The 21,285-nt window shown below is 51.4% G+C and overlaps 1 protein-coding gene across 2 annotated transcripts in view; it reads left to right on the top strand.

Moving 5' to 3' along the window:
• The first annotated feature begins 2,065 nt into the window (after positions 1-2,065).
• Positions 2,066-21,285, top strand: part of LOC121283624 (CD59A glycoprotein-like) — a 117,061-nt gene continuing 97,841 nt past the window's right edge. The window contains exons 1-2 of one of the 2 annotated variants that reach the window (XM_041198400.1): positions 2,066-2,227; positions 16,097-16,176. In XM_041198400.1, the coding sequence (XP_041054334.1) occupies positions 16,125-16,176 (52 nt within the window). In that variant the 5' untranslated portion in view covers positions 2,066-2,227; positions 16,097-16,124. The remainder of the gene's footprint in view (positions 2,228-16,096; positions 16,177-21,285) is intronic. The other variant, XM_041198398.1, reaches the window with a different exon arrangement.

Raw genomic sequence — 21,285 nt, 5'->3', positions numbered from 1 at the left:
CTGCAATGAAATAGACACTATTACCTCAGTGAGAGAATTATAATCACTGCAGTGACAGAGACACTAATACCGCAGTGTGAGAATTATAATCACCGCAGTGACAGGGACAGTATTATCACACTGTGAGAATTATAATCACCGCAGTGACAAAGACATTATTATCACACTGTGAGAATTATAATCACTGCAGTGACCAAGACACTATCATTGTAGCGTGAGACTTATTATCACCGTAGTGACAGAGACACTATTACCGCAGTCTGAGAATTATAATCACTGCAGTGACAGAGACACTATTACCGCAGTGTGAGAATTATAATCACCGCAGTGACAGAGACGCACTTACCGCAACGAGAGGATTATAATCATCGCCGTGACCAAGACACTATTATCACGGTGTTAGAATTATAATCACCGCAGTGACAGAGACACTATTAACTCAGTGTGAGCATTATAATCACCGCAGTGACAGATACAGTATTATCACTGTGCGAGGATTATAATCACCGCAGTGACAGAGACACTAATACCGCAGCGCGAGGATTTTAATCACCGCAGTGACTGAGACACTATTACCACAGTGTGAGGATTATAATCACCGCAGTGACAGAGACACTATTATCACTGTGTGAGAATTATAATCACCGCAGTGACAGAGACACTATTAACGCAGTGTGAGAGTTATATTCACCGCAGTGACAGAGACACTATTATCACAGTGTGAGAATTAATATCACCGCAGTGACAGAGGCACTATTACCGCAATGGGAGGATTATAGTCACCGCAGTGACGGAGACAGTATTATCATTGTGTGAGGATTATAAGCACCTCAGTGACAGACACTACTAGTGCAGTGTGAGAATTATAATCAGCCAGTGACAGAGACACTATAACCGTAGTGTGAGAAATATAATCACTGCAATGACAGAGACACTATTACCGCAATGTGAGTATTATAATCAACGCAGTGACAGAGACACTACTAGCGCAGTGTGAGAATTATAATCACTGCAGTGACAGAGACACTAATACCGCAGTGTGAGAATTATAATCAGCTCAGTGACGGAGACACTATTACCGTAGTGTGAGAACTTTAATCACCGCAGTGACAGAGACACTATTACAGCAGTGTGAGAATTATAATCACCGCAATGACAGACGCACTTTTACCGCAACGCGAGGATTTTAATCACCGCAGTGAGAGACACTATTACCGCAGTGTGAGAATTATAATCACCGCAGTGACAGAGACACTATTACCGCAGTGTGAGAATTATAATCACCACAGTGACAGAGACACTATTAACGCAGTGTGAGAATTATAATCACCGCAGTGACAGAGACACTTTTATCAGAGTAGGAGTATTATAATCATCGCAGAGACAGAGACACTAATACTGCCGTGTGTGGATTATAATCATCGCAGTGACAGAGACACTATTACGGCAGTGTCAGAATTATAATCACTGCAGTGACACAGTCAGTATTACCGCAGTGTGAGAATTATAATCACTGCAGTGAAAGAGGCACTATTACCACAATGAGAGGATTATAATCAACGCCGTGACAGAGACACTATTATCACAGTGTGAGAATTATAATCACTGCAGTGACAGAGACACATTTACCGCAACGAGAGGATTATAATCATCGCCGTGACAGAGACACTATTATCACAGTGTGAGAATTATAATCACTGCAGTGACAGAGGCACTATTACTGCAGAGGATTATAGTCACCACAGTGACAGAGACTATTAACGCCGTGTGAGAATTATAATCACCGCAGGTACAGATACTAATACTGCAGTGTGAGAATGATAATACCGCCGCTAGGGGGTGCGGTTTGCTATTCGCCTTTTGCCGTGACCGGCGCCCGAATTCAGGTTTTCCTCATCACCGCCCAGTTTCAGTCTGCGCATTGCCAGTTTCCCTTTGGCGTCTTGCCTCTGCCGCATCCTTGTCTGAGTTTGCGTCCTCCTTGCTCCCGGTGTGAGTCTGCGCGCTGCCATCTCCCGGTGTGAGTCTGCGCGCTGCCATCTCCCGGTGTGAGTCTGCGCGCTGCCATCTCCCGGTGTGAGTCTGCGCGCTGCCATCTCCCGGTGTGAGTCTGCGTTGTGCCGTCTCCCGTGTTGACTTTCGAACGTTCGGTTTGCGCTGTGAGCTGCGTCACTGTTGCGGTTTGTCTGCCTTGTGGAAGTTCAGGAAAGTGGTGAAGATTTGAAAGGTGAGAAGCGTGAGAGAGAAATGGAAATGGCGGAATAGGGAGAACTTGTGTTAAAAACGACTGGAATAGGATTGAGAATGTGAGGGAGGGAGGGGGAGAGGAGGCGGAGGGAGAGGGAGGGTGGGCGGAGAGGAGGCAGAGGGAGGAAGGGGGAGAGGAGGTGGAGGGTGGGGGGAGAGGGGGAGGGAGGTTGGGGGAGAGGAGGAGGGAGGGAGGGTGGGGGAGAGGAGGAGGGAGGGAGGGTGGGGGAGAGGAGGAGGGAGGGAGGGTGGGGGAGAGGAGGGAGGGTGGGGGAGAGGAGGAGGGAGGGTGGGGGGAGAGGGGGAGGGTGAGGTGAAAGGGGGAGGGATGGTGGGGGGAGGAGGAGGAGGGAGGGTGGGGGGAAGGAGGGAGGGAGGGTGGGGGGAAGGAGGGAGGGAAGGTGGGGGGAAGGAGGGAGGGAAGGTGGGGGGAAGGAGGGAGGGAGGGTGGGGGGAAGGAGGGAGGGAAGGTGGGGGGAGGAGGAGGGAGGGTGGGGGGAAGGAGGGAGGGAGGGTGGGGGGGAGGAGGGAGGGTGGGGGGAAGGAGGGAGGGAGGGTGGCAGGAGGAGGAGGGAGGGAGGGTGGCAGGAGGAGGAGGGAGGGTGGGGGGGAGGTGGGGGGAGGAGGAGGGAGGATGGGGGGAAGGAGGGAGGGAAGGTGGGGGAGGAGGAGGGAGGTGGGGGGAGGAGGAGGGAGGGTGGGGGAAGGAGGGAGGGAGGAGGGGGGGGGAAGGAGGGAGGGAGGGGGAGTGGGGGGAAGGAGGGAGGGAGGGGGAGTGGGGGGAAGGAGGGAGGGAGGGGGAGTGGGGGGAAGGAGGGAGGGAGGGGGAGTGGGGGGAAGGAGGGAGGGTGGGGGGAAGGAGGGAGGGAGGGGGAGTGGGGGGAAGGAGGGAGGGAGGGGGAGTGGGGGGAGAGGAGGAGGGTGGGGGAGTGGGGGGAGAGGAGGAGGGTGGGGGAGAGGAGGAGGGTGGGGGGGGAGAGGAGGGAGAGAGTTAGGGGTGGGGGAGAGGAGGGAGGGGGTGGGGGAGGGGAGGGAGGGGGTGGGGGAGAGGAGGGAGGGGGTGGGGGGAGAGGGGGAGGGAGGGGGTGGGGGAGAGGGGGAGGGAGGGGGTGGGGGAGGGGAGGGAGGGGGTGGGGGAGAGAGGGGGAGGGAGGGAGGGGGTGGGGGGAGGGAGGGAGGGGTGGGGGGAGAGAGGGGGAGGGAGGGGTGGGGTAGAGAGGGGGAGGGAGGGGGTAGGGGGAGGGAGGGAGGGGGTAGGGGGCAGGGAGGGGGTAGGGGGAGGGAGGGAGGGGGTGGGGGCAGGGAGGGGGTGGGGGCAGGGAGGGAGGGAGGGGAGGGAGGAAGGGGGTGGGGGGAGGGGAGGGGGGAGGGGGAGTGGGGGGAGAGGAGGGAGGGAGGGGGTGGGGGGAGAGAGGAGGAGGGAGGGGGTGGGGGGAGAGGAGGAGGGAGGGAGGTGATGGGGAGAGGAGGAGGAGGGAGGGGGTGGGGGGAGAGGAGGAGGAGGGAGGGGGTGGGGGGAGAGGAGGAGGAGGGAGGGGGTGGGCGGAGAGGAGGAGGAGGGAGGGGGTGGGCGGAGAGGAGGAGGGAGGGAGGGGATGGGGGGAGTGGAGGGAGGGAGGGAGGGGATGGGGGGAGAGGAGGAGGGAGGGAGGGGATGGGGGAGTGGAGGGAGGAGGGAGGGAGGGGGTGGGGGGAGAGGAGGGAGGGAGGGGTGGGGGAGTGGAGGAGGAGGGAGGGAGGGGTGGGGGAGTGGAGGAGGAGGGAGGGAGGGGGTGGGGGGAGTGGAGGAGGAGGGAGGGGTGTGGGGGGAGAGGAGGGAGGCTGGGGGGAGAGGAGGGAGGGAGGGGGTGGGGGGAGAGGGGGAGGGGTAGAGGGTGGAGGAGTAGAGGAGGAGGAATGGGGAGAGGAGGGTGGAGGGAGGAGAGGAGGACAGGGGGAGGGGTAGAGTGGGTGGGAGAGGAGGAAAGGGGGGAGAGGAGGAAAGGGGGGAGAGGAGGAAAGGGGGGAGAGGAGGAAAGGGGGGAGAGGAGGAGAGGGGGGAGAGGAGGAGAGGGGGAGGTTGGAGGGGGGAGGAGGGAGGGGCAGAGAGGAGGGAGGAGGGGGAGGGGCAGAGAGGAGGGAGGGGAATGGGGAAGAGGGCGAGGGGAAGGAGGAGGAGGAGAAGGGGGTGAGGGTGTGGCGGGAGAAGGTGGTGGAGGGGACAAGGTTATGGGGGGAGGAGGTGGAGGGGTGAGAGGAGGAGAGGGGGAAGGAGGAAGTGGCAGAGGAGGAGAGGGGGGAGGGTGGCAGAGGGGGAGGAGGAGGGGGAGGGGGTGGGGGGGAGGAGAGGAGGAGGGAGATGTGGGCGAGTAGGGAGGGGCGGAGAGGAAGAAGGGGGTGAGGAGGAGGGGGAGGGGAGAGGGGTAGGGGGGAGGAGAGTTGGAGAAGGGGTGAGGGTGGGAGAGGAGGAGGGGGGTAGGGGTGAAGAGGATGAGAGGGGGAGGGGGAGAGGAGGAGAGGACGAGGTGTTTAGGGGGTAGGGGGAGAGGGGAGCGATAGGGGGAGAAGGGGAGGGGGGAGAGGAGGGGGGAGGGGGAGGGTGTGAGGGTGTGGGAGGAGGAGAGGGGAGGAGTTTGGGGTGGGCGAGGGGGAAGAGGAGGATGGGGAGGGTGGGAGAGGGGGAGGGTGCAGAGGAGGAGAGGGGGTGGTGAGGGGGCGTGGAGGGCTGGGGTGAGGGAGTGGGAGGGGGAGGGGAGAGGAGGAGCAGCGGTAGGGAGTGGGTGGTGAGGGGAGCTGGGTGGGGGCAAGGGGCGGGAGAGGAAGGGATGGGAAGGGGGAGGGGAGAGCGGGGTGCGTGGTGAGGGAGGGTGGGTGGAGAGGGCGGGGGGTGGGGAGGGGAGACGGGTGGTGGGGGGAGAGGGAGCGGAGGTAGGGGGTGAGGCGAGCTGGGAGGCGGGCGAGGGGGAGGAGGGAAGGGAGGAGGCAGGGGGTCGTTTGGGAGGGGTGAGGAGGGGGTGCGAGGGGGGTGGGGTGTGGGCGAATGGGAGAGGGGAGAGAATGGGGATGGGGGGGTGAGAGGGGGTGAGGGTGAGGTGTGGGAGAGCGGAGTGAGGGGAGAGTGAAGAGGCTGGGGGTAGAGAGATCAGGGGGGCGAGGCTGAGGGGGAGAGAGTGGGGGAGATGGGGTGAGGGGAGAGAGAGGTTGAGGGGGAGTGCGGGGCGAGGGGAGGGGTGGGAAAGAGAGGGGGTGAGGGTGAGGAGGGCGAGGGGGTGAGGGGGAGAGAGAGGAGGGTGAGGCTGAGGGGGGTGAGGGGGAGAGAGGGGTAGACTTGGGGGCGAGGGTGAGGGGAGAGAGGGCGAGGTTGAGGGGGAGAGGAGAGGGAGGCGTGGGAGGTGGGGGGAGGGGTGGGAAAGTGAGGGGCGAGGGGGAGAGAGGGGGCCAGGATGAATGTTGAGGGTGAGGAGGCGCGAGAGGGGGTGGAGGGGGTGAGAGGGGACAAGGGTGAGGGGGTGAGGAGGGGGCGAGGGGAGAGAGGGGGGTGAGGCTGAGGGGCTGGGGATGAGGGTGAGGGGGGAGAGATGGGGGTGAGGGGAGAGAGGGGGCGAGGTTGAGGGGAAGAGGAGATGGGTTGAGGGGGAAGGGGTGGGAAAACGAGGGGCGGAGGTGATGGCGAGGGTGAGGGGGAGAGAGGGGTAAGGCTGAGGGGCGTGAAGGTGAGGAGGGGGTGAGGGTCCGTGGGGGAGCGGGGGGGTGGTGAGGGGTGTGAGGGCGCGAGAGAGGCAGGGATGAGGTGGGGGAGAGGGTGAGGGTAAGAAGGGGAGGTGGAGGTGGAGAGAGAGGGGTAAGGGGGTTGGGGGCGGGGGAGGTGAGGGGGTGGGGCCGGAGGAGATAATGGAGGAGAGGGGTGAGGGGGAGAGTGTGCGCGGGTGAAGGGGGGAGCAAGTGATGGTGAGGGGGTGAGGGGGTGAGGGTGAAGGGGGAGGGGGTGAGGGTGAGTGGGGGGGTGAGAAGGGGGAGAGAAGAAAGGTGTGGTGGAGAGAGAGGGGTGGGGGGGAGGGAGGTGGAGAGAGATAGGAGGGTGGAGGGGAGAGGGGGTGGGTGAGCGGGAGAGAGAAGGAGTGGGGGAGGGTGGGAGTGAGTGAGTGGGAGGGAGGGGTGAGAGAGGAGGAAGGAGGGCCTGAGTGAGAGGTGGGGTCGTGAGTTCCTGAGTGGGGAGTGGGTTGAGTGCCTGAGTGGGAGGGAGAGATGGGTGGGGGCTAGCGAGTGATCGGGAGGGAGAGACAAGGTGGGTGGGAACAATGAGAAGGGAGAGATTGGGAGGGACGGATACGGATGGGGGATTGGATAGGGAGGGAGGGATGGGGAGAGGGAGTGTGAGAGAGAGGTGGAGGTGGGATGGAGGGAGGGAGTGAGAGAGAGACAGAGTTCAAATAGTCTAGCAACTGGTGGTAATGTTAATAAAGTATATAAAAACAATAAAACATAAAATTGAATAAAGTAATTAGATCACATTAAGGATGTTATGACAGGTGATGTGTCACAGCTACAGCATGCAGTCTTAGGACAGGGTCTTTAGATTTGATCAGTGGTCAGGGACAGGGGGATGTGACTGTGAATGAGGCAGGTAAGGGGAATCAGAGGGCAAGAGAGCAGGAGCCTCTGCAATTGTCCAACATGTGTGAGGTTTCTTCAGCTTGTTTGGATGACAGTGGGGGCTGCAGGGTGGAAAAGCAAACTGGCCATGGCACCATGGTACAGGAAGCTATTCAAGTGGGGGGAGGGAAAAAGAGCGCAGTGGTAGTAGGGAATAGGCAGAGGGATTGACACTATTCTCTGCAGCAAGGAGCGTGAGTCCAAGTGGCTGTGTTGCCTGCCCGGTGCCAGGGTTCTGAACATCTTGGGGCTGAAGAGAACTTGCAGTGGGACAGGGAGGGCTCAGTCGGCGTGGTCTTTGTTGGTACCAATGACATAGGCAGGACAAAGAAGGAGTTACTGCATAGTCAGTTTGAGGAGCTAGGCACCAAATTAAGAAACAGATCCTCAAAGGTCATAATCTCTGGATTATTAACTGAGCCATGTGCAAATTGGCATAGGACAAATCTGATTAGGGAGATGAATGTGTGGCTCAAAAACGAGTGTGGGAGAAGTGGGATCCAGTTGGTGGGGCACAGGCCCAATACTGGGGAAAGTGGGATCTGTAGCGTTGGGACGACCTGCACTCAAACTGTGCTGGGATCGGTGTTCTTGAGAGCCACATAACTAGGAAAGTAGAGAGGGTTTTAAACTAAATAGTGGGGGCAAGGGATCAAATTTGGGAAGATGTGGTAAATCAAAGAGTAGAGACAAGGCAAAAGAGAAAGATATTATTATGGGAAATGAAAAACAGACAGTGACAGGAAGGGATAGAGACTACAAATCTAACAGTCAATCAACAGATAAGACTAGAGGTTATAGAAAGAACAAAAGGATGAAACTAAAGGGTAGAATTTTACAGCCTGGCCTCAGTGGGGGCAGGACTGTAAAATGAGGTGAGCCATTCAAAAGTTCATTGCCTTCGGCAGCACAGGAAAATCCCACCGGCGGGAGGGGTGGTAAAATTCCACCCAAAAGCTCTGTATCTAAATACACAAAACATTCAAAATAAAACAGATGAACTGAGAGCACACATAGAAATAAATAAGTACGCTTTGATGGCAATTATGGAGACATGGCTGCAGGAGGACATGGTTTGGATATTGAAGGATGCAGGATATTGAGGAAGGACAGGAAGTGAGGAAAAGGTGGAGGGATGGCTCTGTTAGTTAATGATGGTATTAGCACAATAGAGAGGGATGACCTAAGTTCAGGAAACCAGGATGTGGAATTGGTTTGGGTAGAGATGAGAAATGGTAAAGGCAAGAAGTCACTTGTGGGAGTTGTGTACAGGCCCCCTAACAGTGACCACATGGTAGGGTGGAGCATAAACGAAGAAATAATGGGAGCTTGTCAGAAAGGCACAACGACAATCATGGGAGATTTTAACTTACATATAGACTAGAAAAGTAATTTGGGCAAATGTAGCCTAGATGAGTACATTGAAAGTCTTTGGGATAGTTTCTTAGAACAGCATGTTCTGGAGCCAACCGGAGAGCAGGCTATACAAGACCAATTATTATGTAACAAGATGCGTTTAATTAATGATCTCATAGTGAAGGCACCTTAGGTAGCAGCGACCACAATATGATTGAATTTTACATTCAGTTTGAGGGAGAGAGGAGTCGGTCTGAGAATAAATTTTTAAACTTAAGTGCAATTATGAGGGCATGAAAGCTGAGCTGGCTTGGCAAAGTAGGTTAAGGGATAGATCAATAGAGATGCAGTGGCTAATATTTAAGGGGATATTTCAGAATTCACAGAATATATACATTCCAACAAGTAAGGAAAAGGTCCAAGAGATGGACTCACCATCTGTGGTTAAGTAGAAAGGTTAAAGATAGTATCATACTGAAAAAAAAAGCATATAATTGTGCAAAGATAGGTGGAAGGCCAGAAGGCTGGGCAGAATATAAAGAACAGCAAAGGATGACTAAAAGATTAATAAGGAGGAAAAATTAGAGTACAAGAGAAAGCTAGCCGGAAATATAAAGACAGCAAGAGTTTCTATAAATATTTAAAAAGGAAACAAATTAACAAAGTGAGCATGGGTCCTATAGAAAGTGAGTCTGGAGAATTGATAAAGGAAAACAAGGAGATGGCAGCTGAATTGAACAGGTATTTTGCATCAGTTTTCACTATAGAGGATACAAGTAACATCCCATAAACAGCTATAAATCAGGAAATAGTAGTGGGGAAGGAAGTCAGGAAAATTACACTCACCAGAGAAGTGGTCCTGAGTAACTTGTTGGAGCTGTGGGCTGACAGCCTGGCTTCTGATGGACTTTATCCTAGGGTCTTAAAAGAAATGGCTAGTGAGATAGTTGCTGCATTGGTTTTAATTTCCAAAAACTCCCTAGTTTCAGGGAAGGTCCCATTAGATTGGAAGATAGCAAATGTAACTCCATTCTACAAAAAGGAAGGAGACAGAAAGTGGGAAACTACGGGCCAGTTAGCTTAACATCTGTTGTAAGGAAAATGTTAGACGCTATTATTAAAGAAGCTATAGCAGGGCACTTGGATAAGCTCAAGGTAATCAGGCTGAGTCAACATGGTTTTGTGAAAGGAAAATTGTGTTTAACCAACTTATTGGAGTTCTTTGAGGAAGTAACGTGTTCTGTGGATGTACTATACTTAGATTTCCAGAAGGCATTTGATAAAGAGACACATCAAAGGTTATTGTGAAAGGTAAAAGCTCATGGCATAGGGCGCAACATATTGGCATGGATAGAAGATTGGCTAGCCTATAGGAAACAGTAGACATAAATGGGTCTTTTTCAAGTTGGTAAGCTGTAACAAGTGGTGTAACACAAAGATCAGTGCTGGGAACTCAACTGTTTACAATTTATATAAATGACTTGGATGAAGGGATTGAAGGGATGGTTGCCAAATTTGCTGATGACGCAGATACGTAGGAAAGGAAGTTGTGAAGAGGATATAAGGAAGCTACAAGTAGATATATATAGGTTAAGTCAGTGGGCAAAGACCTGGCAGATGGAGTATAATGTGGGAAAATGTGAAATTGTCCATTTTGGCAGGAAGAATAAAAGAGAAGCATATTATCTAAATGGTGAGAGATTGCAGAGCTCTGAGATACGGAGGGATCTGGGGTGCCCGAGTGCATGACTTACAAAAGACTAGTATGCAAGTACAGCAAGTAATTAGGAAAGCTAATATAATGTTATCATTTACTGCGAGGGGAATTGAATACAAAAGTAGAGAGGTTATGCTTCAGTTGTACACAACATTGATGAGACCACATTTGGAGTACTGTGTACAGAATTGATCACCTCATTTAAGGAAGGATGTAAATGCTTTGGAAGCTGTTCAAAGAAGGTTTATCAGACTAATACGAGGAATGGGTGGGTTGCCTTATGAGGAAAGCTTGGACAGGCTAGACTTGTATCCACTGGAGTTTAGAAGAGTGAGGTACAAATTGGTTGAAACATGTAAGATCCTGAGTAGACTTGACAGGATGGATGTGGAGAGGATGTTTCCTCTTGTGGGAGAATCTAGAACTAGGGGTCACCCATTTAAAACACAGTTGAGGTGAATTTTTTTTCATTCTGAGGGTCATGAATCTTTGGAACACTAACTGTAAAGGTGGTGGAAGCAGAGTCTTTGAATATTTTTAAGACAGAGGTGGATAGATTCTTGGTAAGTAAGGGAGTGATAGGTTATTGGGGGTAGGTGGGATGCAGATTTCAGGTTACTATCAGATTAGACATGACCTTATTAAATGGCAGAGTAGGCTCGAGGGGCTGAATGCCCTATTCCTCGTTTGTATAAGAGCAGGTGCTGGGGGAGAGGAGCGGACAGTGGATGGGAGGGCGGGGGGAGAGGTAGTTGGAGAGTGGGAGCGAGAGACAGATGGAGGGAGTGCAAGTAGGCCAGCATTTGTACTTGAGAAGGTGGTGGCGGTGAGCTGTCATCTTGAACTGCTGCAGTCCATGTGCTGCAGGTACACCCACAGTGCTGTTAGGACGGGAGTTTTGACCCAGCGACAGTGAAGGAATGGTGATATATTTCCAAGTCAGGATGGTGAGTGACTTGAAGGGGAACTTCTAAGTGGTGGTGTTCCCATCCATCTGCCTTTACCCTTCTAGATGGTAATGGGGAAGGTGCTGTTGGAGGAGCCAATGGTGAGTTGACGCAGTGCATCTTCTAGATAGTACTCACTGCTGCTACTGTGCGTCAGTAGTGGAAGGGGTAAATGTTTGTGGATGGGGTGCCAATCAAGCAGGCTGCTTTGTCCTGGATGGTGTCAAACTTCTTGAGTGTTGAGGGGGCTGCACTCATCCAGGCAATTGGAGAGTATTCCATCACGCTCCTGACTTGTGCTTTGTAAATGGTGGACAGACTTTGGGGAATTAGGAAGTGAGTTACTCGTCACACGATTCCTAGCCTCTGACCTGCTCTTGTAGCCACAGTATTTATATGGCTAGTTCAGTTTCTGGTCAATGGTAACCCCCCAGGATGTTGATAGTGGGGAATTCAGTGATGGTAATGCCATTGAACATCAAGGGGTAATGGTTAGATTCTTTCTTGTTGGAGATGGTAATTGCCTGGCACTTGTGTGATGTGAATGTTACTTCCCATCTGTCAGCCCAAGCTTGGATATTGTCCAGGTCCTGCTGCATTTGGACATGGACTGCTTCAGTATCTGAAGAGTCATGAATGGTGCTGAACGTTGTGCAATCGTCAGCAAACATCCCCACTTCTGACCTTATGGTGGAAGGAAGGTCATTGATGAAGTAACTGAAGATGGTTGGGCCTAGGACACTACCTTCAGGAACTCCTGCAGTGATGACATGGAGCTGAGCTGACTGACCTCCAACAACCACAACCATCTTCCTTTGTGCTAGGTATGACTCCAACCAGTGGAGGATTTTCCCTGATTTCCATTGACTCCAGTTTTGCTAGGGCTCCTTGATGCCACAGTCGGTCAAATGCTGCCTTGATGTCAAGAGCAGTCACTCTTGCCATACCTTGGGAGTTCAGCTCTTTTGTCCATGTTTGAACCAAAGCTGTAAGGAGGTCAGGAGCTGAGTGGCCCTGGCGGAACCTAAACTGGGCACCAGCGAGCAGGTTATTGCTAAGCAAGTGCCACTTGATAGCACTGTTGATGACCCCTTCCATTACTTTACTGATGATCGAGAGTAGATTGATGGGGCACTAATTGGCTGGGTTGGATTTTTCCTGCTTTTTGTGTACAGGACATACTTGAGCAATTTTCTACATAGCCAGGTAGATGCCAGTGTTTACTGGAACAGCTTGGCTAGGGGCGCGGCAAGCCCTGGAGCACAAGTCTTCAGTGCTATTGCCGAAATATTGTCAAGACCCATTGCCTTTGCAGTATCTGGTGCCTTCAGCTGTTTCTTGATATTACGTGGAGTGAATCGAATTGGCTGAAGATTGGTAGCTGTGATGCTGGGGATGTCCAGAGGAGGCCGAGATGGATCACCTGCTTGGCGCTTCTGTTTGAAGATTGTAGCAAATGCTTCAGCCTTATCTTTTGCACTGATGTTCTGGTCTCCCCCATCGTTGATGTTGGGGATATTTGTGGAGCCGCCTCCTCCAGTGAGTTGTTTAATTGTCCACTAACATTTATGACTGGATGTGGCAGGACTGCAGAGCTTAGATCTGATCCGTTGGTTGTGGAATCGCTTAGCTCTCTCTATCACTTGCTGCTTATGCTGTTTGGCACGCAAATCGTCCTGTGTTATAGCTTCACCAGGTTGACATCTCATTTTTAGGTATGCCTGGTGCTGCTCCTAGCATGCCCCCCTGCACTGTTCATTGAACCAGGGTTGATACCCTGGCTTGATGGTAATGGTAAAGTGGGGGATTTGCCCGGGCCATGTCATTACATGGGTGAGGGTGAGACAGTGGGGGAGGGATTGTGTGGGAGGGGGAGGGACTACAAGAGAAAAAGTGGGGTGAGCGTGGGTGGGGGCGAGGATAGAGAAGGGAGTAAGTGTCAGAGACTTTTTTTTATTCATTCATGAGATGTGGGCATTGTTGGCAAGTCCAGCATTCCTTGCCTCTCCCTAATTGCCCTTGAGAAGGTGGAGGTGAGCTGCCTTGAACTGCTGCAGTCCATGTGGTGTAGGTACACCCACAGTGCTGTTAGGAAGGGAGTTCCAGGATTTGACCCAGTGACAGTGAAGGAACAGCGATATATTTCCAAGTCAGGATGGTGTGTGACTTGGAGAGGAACTTCCAGATGGTTGTGTTCCCATCTATCTGTTGCCCTTGTCCTTCTGGATGGTAGAGGTCAGGATTTGGATGGTGTTGTCTAAGGAGCCTTGATGATTCAGTGGGAGAGCAGTTGAGTGAGAGGGATTCGAAGAGTGAGGAAGTGTGAGGGTGACAGTATGAGGACGGGAGAGGGGGAGCAGGAGGGGCGAGGGTGAGCAAAGAGGGTTGGTGTTGGGAGAGAACGGGGGGGGAGTGGCAGAGGATGTGCGGTGCAAGGGAGGTGGGAAGTTGGAGGTGGGAGTGTGTCTCTGCCAGAGTGAGGGTCAGTCAGACTGGTTACGGTGACTGATGCTGGAGCCAGGGTCAGTCAGACTGGTCACTGTGACTGAGGCCAGAGTGAGAGTCAGTCAAACTGGTCACTGAGGCCGGAGCAAGCGTCAGACAAGTCACTGTGACTCAGGCTGGAGTGAGGATCAGTCAGACTGGTTACTGTACTGGAGTGAGGGTCAGTCAGACTGGCCATTGTGACTGGGGCCGGAGAGAGGGTCAGTCAGTCTGGCCACTTTTGAGTCTGTCTGGAACAAGTGTCAGTCAAACAGGTGACTGTGACTCAGAGTGAGGATGCCTGAGAGGACACATATGGCATAGTGAAATGGGCAATCATACAAGAGATGAAATTTAATGTAGAGAAATGTGATATGTATTTTGGCAGGAAGAATGAGTGTCATGACTCACTGGGGATAGTGCACTGTAATGTCAAGCTCCACTGCTCCCCTAGCCATGACAAATGTGAAAAGTATAATCAGACCACCAAATTGCCCCAATTTTACCTAACTGTAATTTAGTTTAGATTTAGAATACGAGCACCAGGTTTGTAAACTTAACAAGAAAATAACTGTTTATTAAGCAGATTGTTTTTAACCAATGACAAAAGAAAGAAATATGAACTGCTAACTCTTAACTCTAAAACTTACTTTACCCCTTTTTAACCCCTATACACAAACACACGCAAGGCACAGAACAAGGATTTTAAGGGTGAGGTAAAATCAGTTCGATAGCACCAATCCGGAGTACAGGTTTAGATGAGTTGATTTTGCATGAAGTCTTCCAAGTCCTTGCAGACCTGTACTGCTGACACGAGGTGATCTTTCAATACTTCCAGTCTGTAGTTTACCAGTTGACAACCTGCTTTTGACTTCTCAAAAAACAGGATTTGGAGATGTGAGCTAATGACTATGGTAGAATTGTTGGAGTTTTACCAAAAACCCAGGAGAGAGAAGTTTTTTGGTCTTTCTTTTTGGCAGGTTAGGATCCGTCTCCTGGCTACTGCTATCACAAAACCCTGGTCATCTGGTCAGCAGCCAATCAAATGCTGTCGCTAGGCAGTTCTCTCTTAGATATGTCCTTTCCGGCACCATCGTCCAGCTTGGCACACCTTGTTCCAACAAGTGGCAACATTGTAGATCTTCTCTTCCTGCTTCAGAGAACAGTTTTTGTTAGACTGCAGCCAATGTAGCTTTTTAAAGCCACAGTGCAAGAAAAATAAAAATATAGGTTCTTTACATGCACAGTGCTAAAGCGGGTTGAGGAGCAGAGACATGAGGGCTGCATTTACATATGTCTTTGAAGATGGTAGAGAAGTGAGAAGGATGGGAAAAGGCACACACAATAAGGCACAGAGCACAGAAGCAAGGAACTTGTGTTAAACCTCTACAAGTGTCTGGTTATACCCCAGCTGCAGTATTGTGTCCTATTCTGGACACCTGACTTTGAGAGGGTGAATGCCTGGATTGATCCCAGGAATGGGGACTTCAGTTATGCAAAGAGATTTAGAGGAGGGATTGTTCTCACTGGAGCAGAGGAGGTGAGAAGGAGATTTGACAAAATCTTATCTTCAAAACCTTGAAAGGCTTTGTTCAAGCAAATAAAGGAGAGTGTTTCAGTGATTGTAGGCTCATTAGCCAGGGGACACAGATTGTAGGTGATTGACAGAAGAATGGGAAGAGAAGCCAATGTTTCCACAGTGAGTTGTGATAAGGAACTACCTGAAAAGAAACCGGATCAATCCTTAAGGGAAAGGTTACAGTTGTAGAAAGAGAACATGGTGAGAAGTGGGAGAAATTGAAGAGCTGGCATAGGCATGATGGGCCAGATGGCCTCCTGCTGTGCTGAATCATTGAATGGTTCTGATATGATGGGTTTGGGAGGAAGATAATAGGACATGAGGACAGCATTGATATGACGCATAGAGAGCAACAGTTTGGACTGGGGATCACACCTCACTAGTCTTCCGTGGGAAATAAGTCCTGGGGGGGTTGCAGAGGAGTGTACAGTATCACTGGGGAGACTGTATATTGGGAGAATATGGTCCTCTGTTCAAGAACAGAGGGAGACAGAAAGCAGGAAACTCTAGGCCAGTTAGCCTAATATCTGTCATTGGGAAAATGCTGGAATCCATTATTAAGGAAATAGTAGCAGACATTCAGAAAATCAGAATACAATCAAACAGGAAAGGTTGAGCAGGTTGGGCCAATTCTCACTGGAATTTAGAAGAATGAGAGATGATCTTATTGAAAGAAGATTATGAGTGGGCTTGAGAGGGTGGATGCTGAGACGATGTTTCCCCTCATGGTGGAATCTAGAACTAGGGGGGGGGACACAGTTTCAGGATAAGGGGTTTCCCATTTAAAATGAAGATGAGGAGGAATTTCTTCTCTGAGGGTTGTTAGTGATTGGAATTCTCTTCCACAGAGAGCAGGGGAGGCTGGATCATTGAATATATTCTAGGCTGTGTTAGATTTTTGATGGACAAGGGTGTTGAGGGTTATGGAGGACAGGCAGGAAAGTGGAGTTGAGGCCACATTAGATCAGCCATGACCTTAATGAATGGAGCAGGCTTAAGTTGAGCTATTCCTAATTCTTATGGAGCCATTCACTGTGATTGTGTCTTTATATCAAGGAATGGGTTGAGTCCCAACCTGGAACACAGAGCAGAAGCATGTCAAGCACTGACTAATGGTGCCCTTCTCTTGTTCAGGTGCGAGGGCTGAGTCTGTGCGAGAACCATGGAAAACAAATTACTGAAGAGTTTCCTCTTACTGTCTCTTTGTTCAGTGGGTGAGTCTGGTTTGGTATTTGAGGGAGGTGCAAGCAGGTAACGTAACTGATGGAATTTTAGAATTGGGAGGTACAGACACACTCCCTGGTGATGCTAATTTGGGAGGGGACAGACAAACCCCATGGAGAGTCAGTATCGGTGGTTACATACCCTGCCCCTGGGAGATGTATCTGTGTGACTTACTCATATGAAGGTGGTACTGAGTTCATTCTCAAAGCAGTGAATCTGCTGCACTGTAGGTCAGTCTCATTCACACCCACGGTGAACCTGCGGCACTGGGTCAGTCTCTTTCACACAGAGAATCTGCTGTGCTGTGGGTCCGTCTCGTTCACACTGATTCTGCTGCACTGTGGGTCCATCTTGTTCAGACAGTGAATCTGCTGCACTGTGGGTCGTCCCGTTCATTCAGTGAATCTGCTGCACTGTTGGTAAGTCTTGATCACGTAGTAAGTCAGCTGCATTGTGCGTCCGTCTCATTTATTCAGTGAATCTGCTGCACTGTGGCTCAGTCTCGTTCACACATTGAATATGCTGCACTGTGGGTCAGTTTCGTTCACACAGTGAATCTGCTGCACTGTTGGTAAGTCTTGATCACGTAGTAAGTCAGCTGCATTGTGCATCCGTCTCATTTATTCAGTGAATCTGCTGCACTGTGGCTCAGTCTCGTTCACACAGTGAATCTGCTGCACTGTGGGTCAGTTTCGTTCACATAGTGAATCTGCTGCACTGTGGGTCAGTCTCGTTCACATAGAGAATCTGCTGCACTGTGGGTCAGTCTCGTTCACACAGTGAATCTGCTGCACTGTGGGTCAGTCTCGTTCACACAGTGAATCTGCTGCACTGTGGGTCAGTCTCGTTCACACAGTGAATCTGCTGCACTGTGGGTCAGTTTCGTTCACATAGTGAATCTGCTGCACTGTGGATCATTGTCGCTCACGCTCACTATGAATCTGCCGCTCTCCGGGTCAGTCTCGTTAACGCTCACAGTGAATCTGCTGCACTGTGGGTCGGTCTCATTCACACAGTGAATCTGCTGCACTGTGGGTCAGTCTCGTTCACACAGTGAATCTGCTGCACTGTGGGTCAGTCTCGTTCACACAGTGAATCTGCTGCACTGTGGGTCAGTCTCGTTGACACAGTGAATCTGCTGCACTGAGGGCCAGTCTCGTTCACACAGTGAATCTGCTGCACTGTGGGTCAGTCTTGTTCACACAGTGAATCTGCTGTACTGTGGGTCAGTGTCGTTCACAAAGTGAATCTGCTGCACTGTGGATCATTCTCGCTCACGCTCACTATGAATCTGCTGCTCTCCGGGTCAGTCTCGTTCACGCTCACAGTGAATCTGCTGCACTGTGGGTCAGTCTCGATCACACAGTGAATCTGCTGCACTGTGGGTCAGTCTCGATCACACAGTGAATCTGCTGCACTGTGGGTCAGTCTCGATCACACAGTGAATCTGCTGCACTGTGGGTCAGCCTCATTCACACAGTGAATCTGCTGCACTGTGGGTCAGCCTCTTTCACACAGTGAATCTGCTGCACTGTTGGTCAGTCTCGTTCACATAGTGAATCTGCTGCACTCTGGATCAGTCTCCTTGATTCAATGAATCTGCTGCACTGTGGGTCAGTCCCGATCACACAGTGAATCTGCTGCATTGTGGGTCAGCCTCTTTCACACAGTGAATCTGCTGCATTGTGGGTCAGTCTCTTCACACAGTGAATCTGCTGCACTGTGGGTCAGTCCCGATCACACAGTGAATCTGCTGTATTGTGGGTCAGCCTCTTTCACACAATGAATCTTCTGCATTGTGGGTCAGTCTCTTCACACAATGAATCTGCTGCACTGTGGGTCATTCTCGTTCACACAGTGAATCTGTTGCTCCGTGATTCAGTCTTGTTCCCGGTGAATCTGCTGCTCTGTAGATCATTCTCACTCACGCTCACAATGAAAATGCTGCCATCTGGGTCAGTCTCGATCACATAGTGAATCTGCTGCACTGTGGGTCAGTCTCGATCACACAGTGAATCTGCTGCACTGTGGGTCAGCCTCATTCACACAGTGAATCTGCTGCACTGTGGGTCAGCCTCTTTCACACAGTGAATCTGCTGCACTGTTGGTCAGTCTCGTTCACACAGTGAATCTGCTGCACTGTGGGTCAGTCTCGTTCACACAGTGAATCTGCTGCACTGTGGGTCAGTCTCGATCACACAGTGAATCTGCTGCACTGTGGGTCAGTCTCGATCACACAGTGAATCTGCTGCACTGTGGGTCAGTCTCGATCACACAGTGAATCTGCTGCACTGTGGGTCAGTCTCGATCACACAGTGAATCTGCTGCACTGTGGGTCAGTCTCGATCACACAGTGAATCTGCTGCACTGTGGGTCAGCCTCATTCACACAGTGAATCTGCTGCACTGTGGGTCAGCCTCTTTCACACAGTGAATCTGCTGCACTGTTGGTCAGTCTCGTTCACATAGTGAATCTGCTGCACTCTGGATCAGTCTCCTTGATTCAATGAATCTGCTGCACTGTGGGTCAGTCCCGATCACACCGTGAATCTGCTGCATTGTGGGTCAGCCTCTTTCACACAGTGAATCTGCTGCATTGTGGGTCAGTCTCTTCACACAGTGAATCTGCTGCACTGTGGGTCAGTCCCGATCACACAGTGAATCTGCTGTATTGTGGGTCAGCCTCTTTGACACACTGAATCTTCTACATTGTGGGTCAGTCTCTTCACACAATGAATCTGCTGCACTGTGGGTCATTCTCGTTCACACAGTGAATCTGTTGCTCCGTGATTCTGTCTTGTTCCCGGTGAATCTGCTGCTCTGTAGATCATTCTCACTCACGCTCACAATGAATATGCTGCCCTCTGGGTCAGTCTCGTTCACACAGTGAATCTGCTGCATTGTGTGTCAGTCTCTTCACACAGTGAATCTGCTGCACTGTGGGTCAGTCTTGTTCACACAGTGAATCTGCTGTACTGTGGGTCAGTGTCGTTCACAAAGTGAATCTGCTGCACTGTGGATCATTCTCGCTCACGCTCACTATGAATCTGCTGCTCTCCGGGTCAGTCTCGTTCACGCTCACAGTGAATCTGCTGCACTGTGGGTCAGTCTCGATCACACAGTGAATCTGCTGCACTGTGGGTCAGTCTCGATCACACAGTGAATCTGCTGCACTGTGGGTCAGTCTCGATCACACAGTGAATCTGCTGCACTGTGGGTCAGTCTCGATCACACAGTGAATCTGCTGCACTGTGGGTCAGCCTCATTCACACAGTGAATCTGCTGCACTGTGGGTCAGCCTCTTTCACACAGTGAATCTGCTGCACTGTTGGTCAGTCTCGTTCACATAGTGAATCTGCTGCACTCTGGATCAGTCTCCTTGATTCAATGAATCTGCTGCACTGTGGGTCAGTCCCGATCACACAGTGAATCTGCTGCATTGTGGGTCAGCCTCTTTCACACAGTGAATCTGCTGCATTGTGGGTCAGTCTCTTCACACAGTGAATCTGCTGCACTGTGGGTCAGTCCCGATCACACAGTGAATCTGCTGTATTGTGGGTCAGCCTCTTTCACACAATGAATCTTCTGCATTGTGGGTCAGTCTCTTCACACAATGAATCTGCTGCACTGTGGGTCATTCTCGTTCACACAGTGAATCTGTTGCTCCGTGATTCAGTCTTGTTCCCGGTGAATCTGCTGCTCTGTAGATCATTCTCACTCACGCTCACAATGAAAATGCTGCCATCTGGGTCAGTCTCGATCACATAGTGAATCTGCTGCACTGTGGGTCAGTCTCGATCACACAGTGAATCTGCTGCACTGTGGGTCAGCCTCATTCACACAGTGAATCTGCTGCACTGTGGGTCAGCCTCTTTCACACAGTGAATCTGCTGCACTGTTGGTCAGTCTCGTTCACATAGTGAATCTGCTGCACTCTGGATCAGTCTCCTTGATTCAATGAATCTGCTGCACTGTGGGTCAGTCCCGATCACACCGTGAATCTGCTGCATTGTGGGTCAGCCTCTTTCACACAGTGAATCTGCTGCATTGTGGGTTAGTCTCTTCACACAGTGAATCTGCTGCACTGTGGGTCAGTCCCGATCACACAGTGAATCTGCTGTATTGTGGGTCAGCCTCTTTGACACACTGAATCTTCTACATTGTGGGTCAGTCTCTTCACACAATGAATCTGCTGCACTGTGGGTCATTCTCGTTCACACATTGAATCTGTTGCTCCGTGATTCTGTCTTGTTCCCGGTGAATCTGCTGCTCTGTAGATCATTCTCACTCACGTTCACAATGAATATGCTGCCCTCTGGGTCAGTCTCGTTCACACAGTGAATCTGCTGCATTGTGTGTCAGTCTCTTCACACAGTGAATCTGCTGCACTGTGGGTCAGTCCCGATCACACAGTGAATCTGCTGTATTGTGGGTGAGCCTCTTTCACACAATGAATCTTCTGCACTGTGGGTCAGTCTCATTCACACAGTGAATCTGCTGCGCTGTGTGTCAGTCTCGTTCACACAGTGAATCTGCTGCACTGTGGGTCAGTCTCGATCACACAGTGAATCTGCTGCACTGTGGGTCAGTCTCGATCACACAGTGAATCTGCTGCACTGTGGGTCAGTCTCGATCACACAGTGAATCTGCTGCACTGTGGGTCAGTCTCGATCACACAGTGAATCTGCTGCACTGTGGGTCAGTCTCGATCACACAGTGAATCTGCTGCAATGTGGGTCAGCCTCTTTCACACAGTGAATCTGCTGCACTGTGGGTCAGCCTCTTTCACACAGTGAATCTGCTGCACTGTTGGTCAGTCTCGTTCACACAGTGAATCTGCTGCACTGTGGGTCAGTCTCGTTGACACAGTGAATCTGCTGCACTGAGGGCCAGTCTCGTTCACACAGTGAATCTGCTGCACTGTGGGTCAGTCTTGTTCACACAGTGAATCTGCTGTACTGTGGGTCAGTGTCGTTCACAAAGTGAATCTGCTGCACTGTGGATCATTCTCGCTCACGCTCACTATGAATCTGCTGCTCTCCGGGTCAGTCTCGTTCACGCTCACAGTGAATCTGCTGCACTGTGGGTCAGTCTCGATCA

This window comes from Carcharodon carcharias, chromosome 10 (genome assembly GCF_017639515.1).
Source record: "Carcharodon carcharias isolate sCarCar2 chromosome 10, sCarCar2.pri, whole genome shotgun sequence".
NCBI classification, from domain to species: Eukaryota; Metazoa; Chordata; class Chondrichthyes; order Lamniformes; family Lamnidae; genus Carcharodon; species Carcharodon carcharias.
This window is presented reverse-complemented; position numbering and strand designations above follow the sequence as displayed.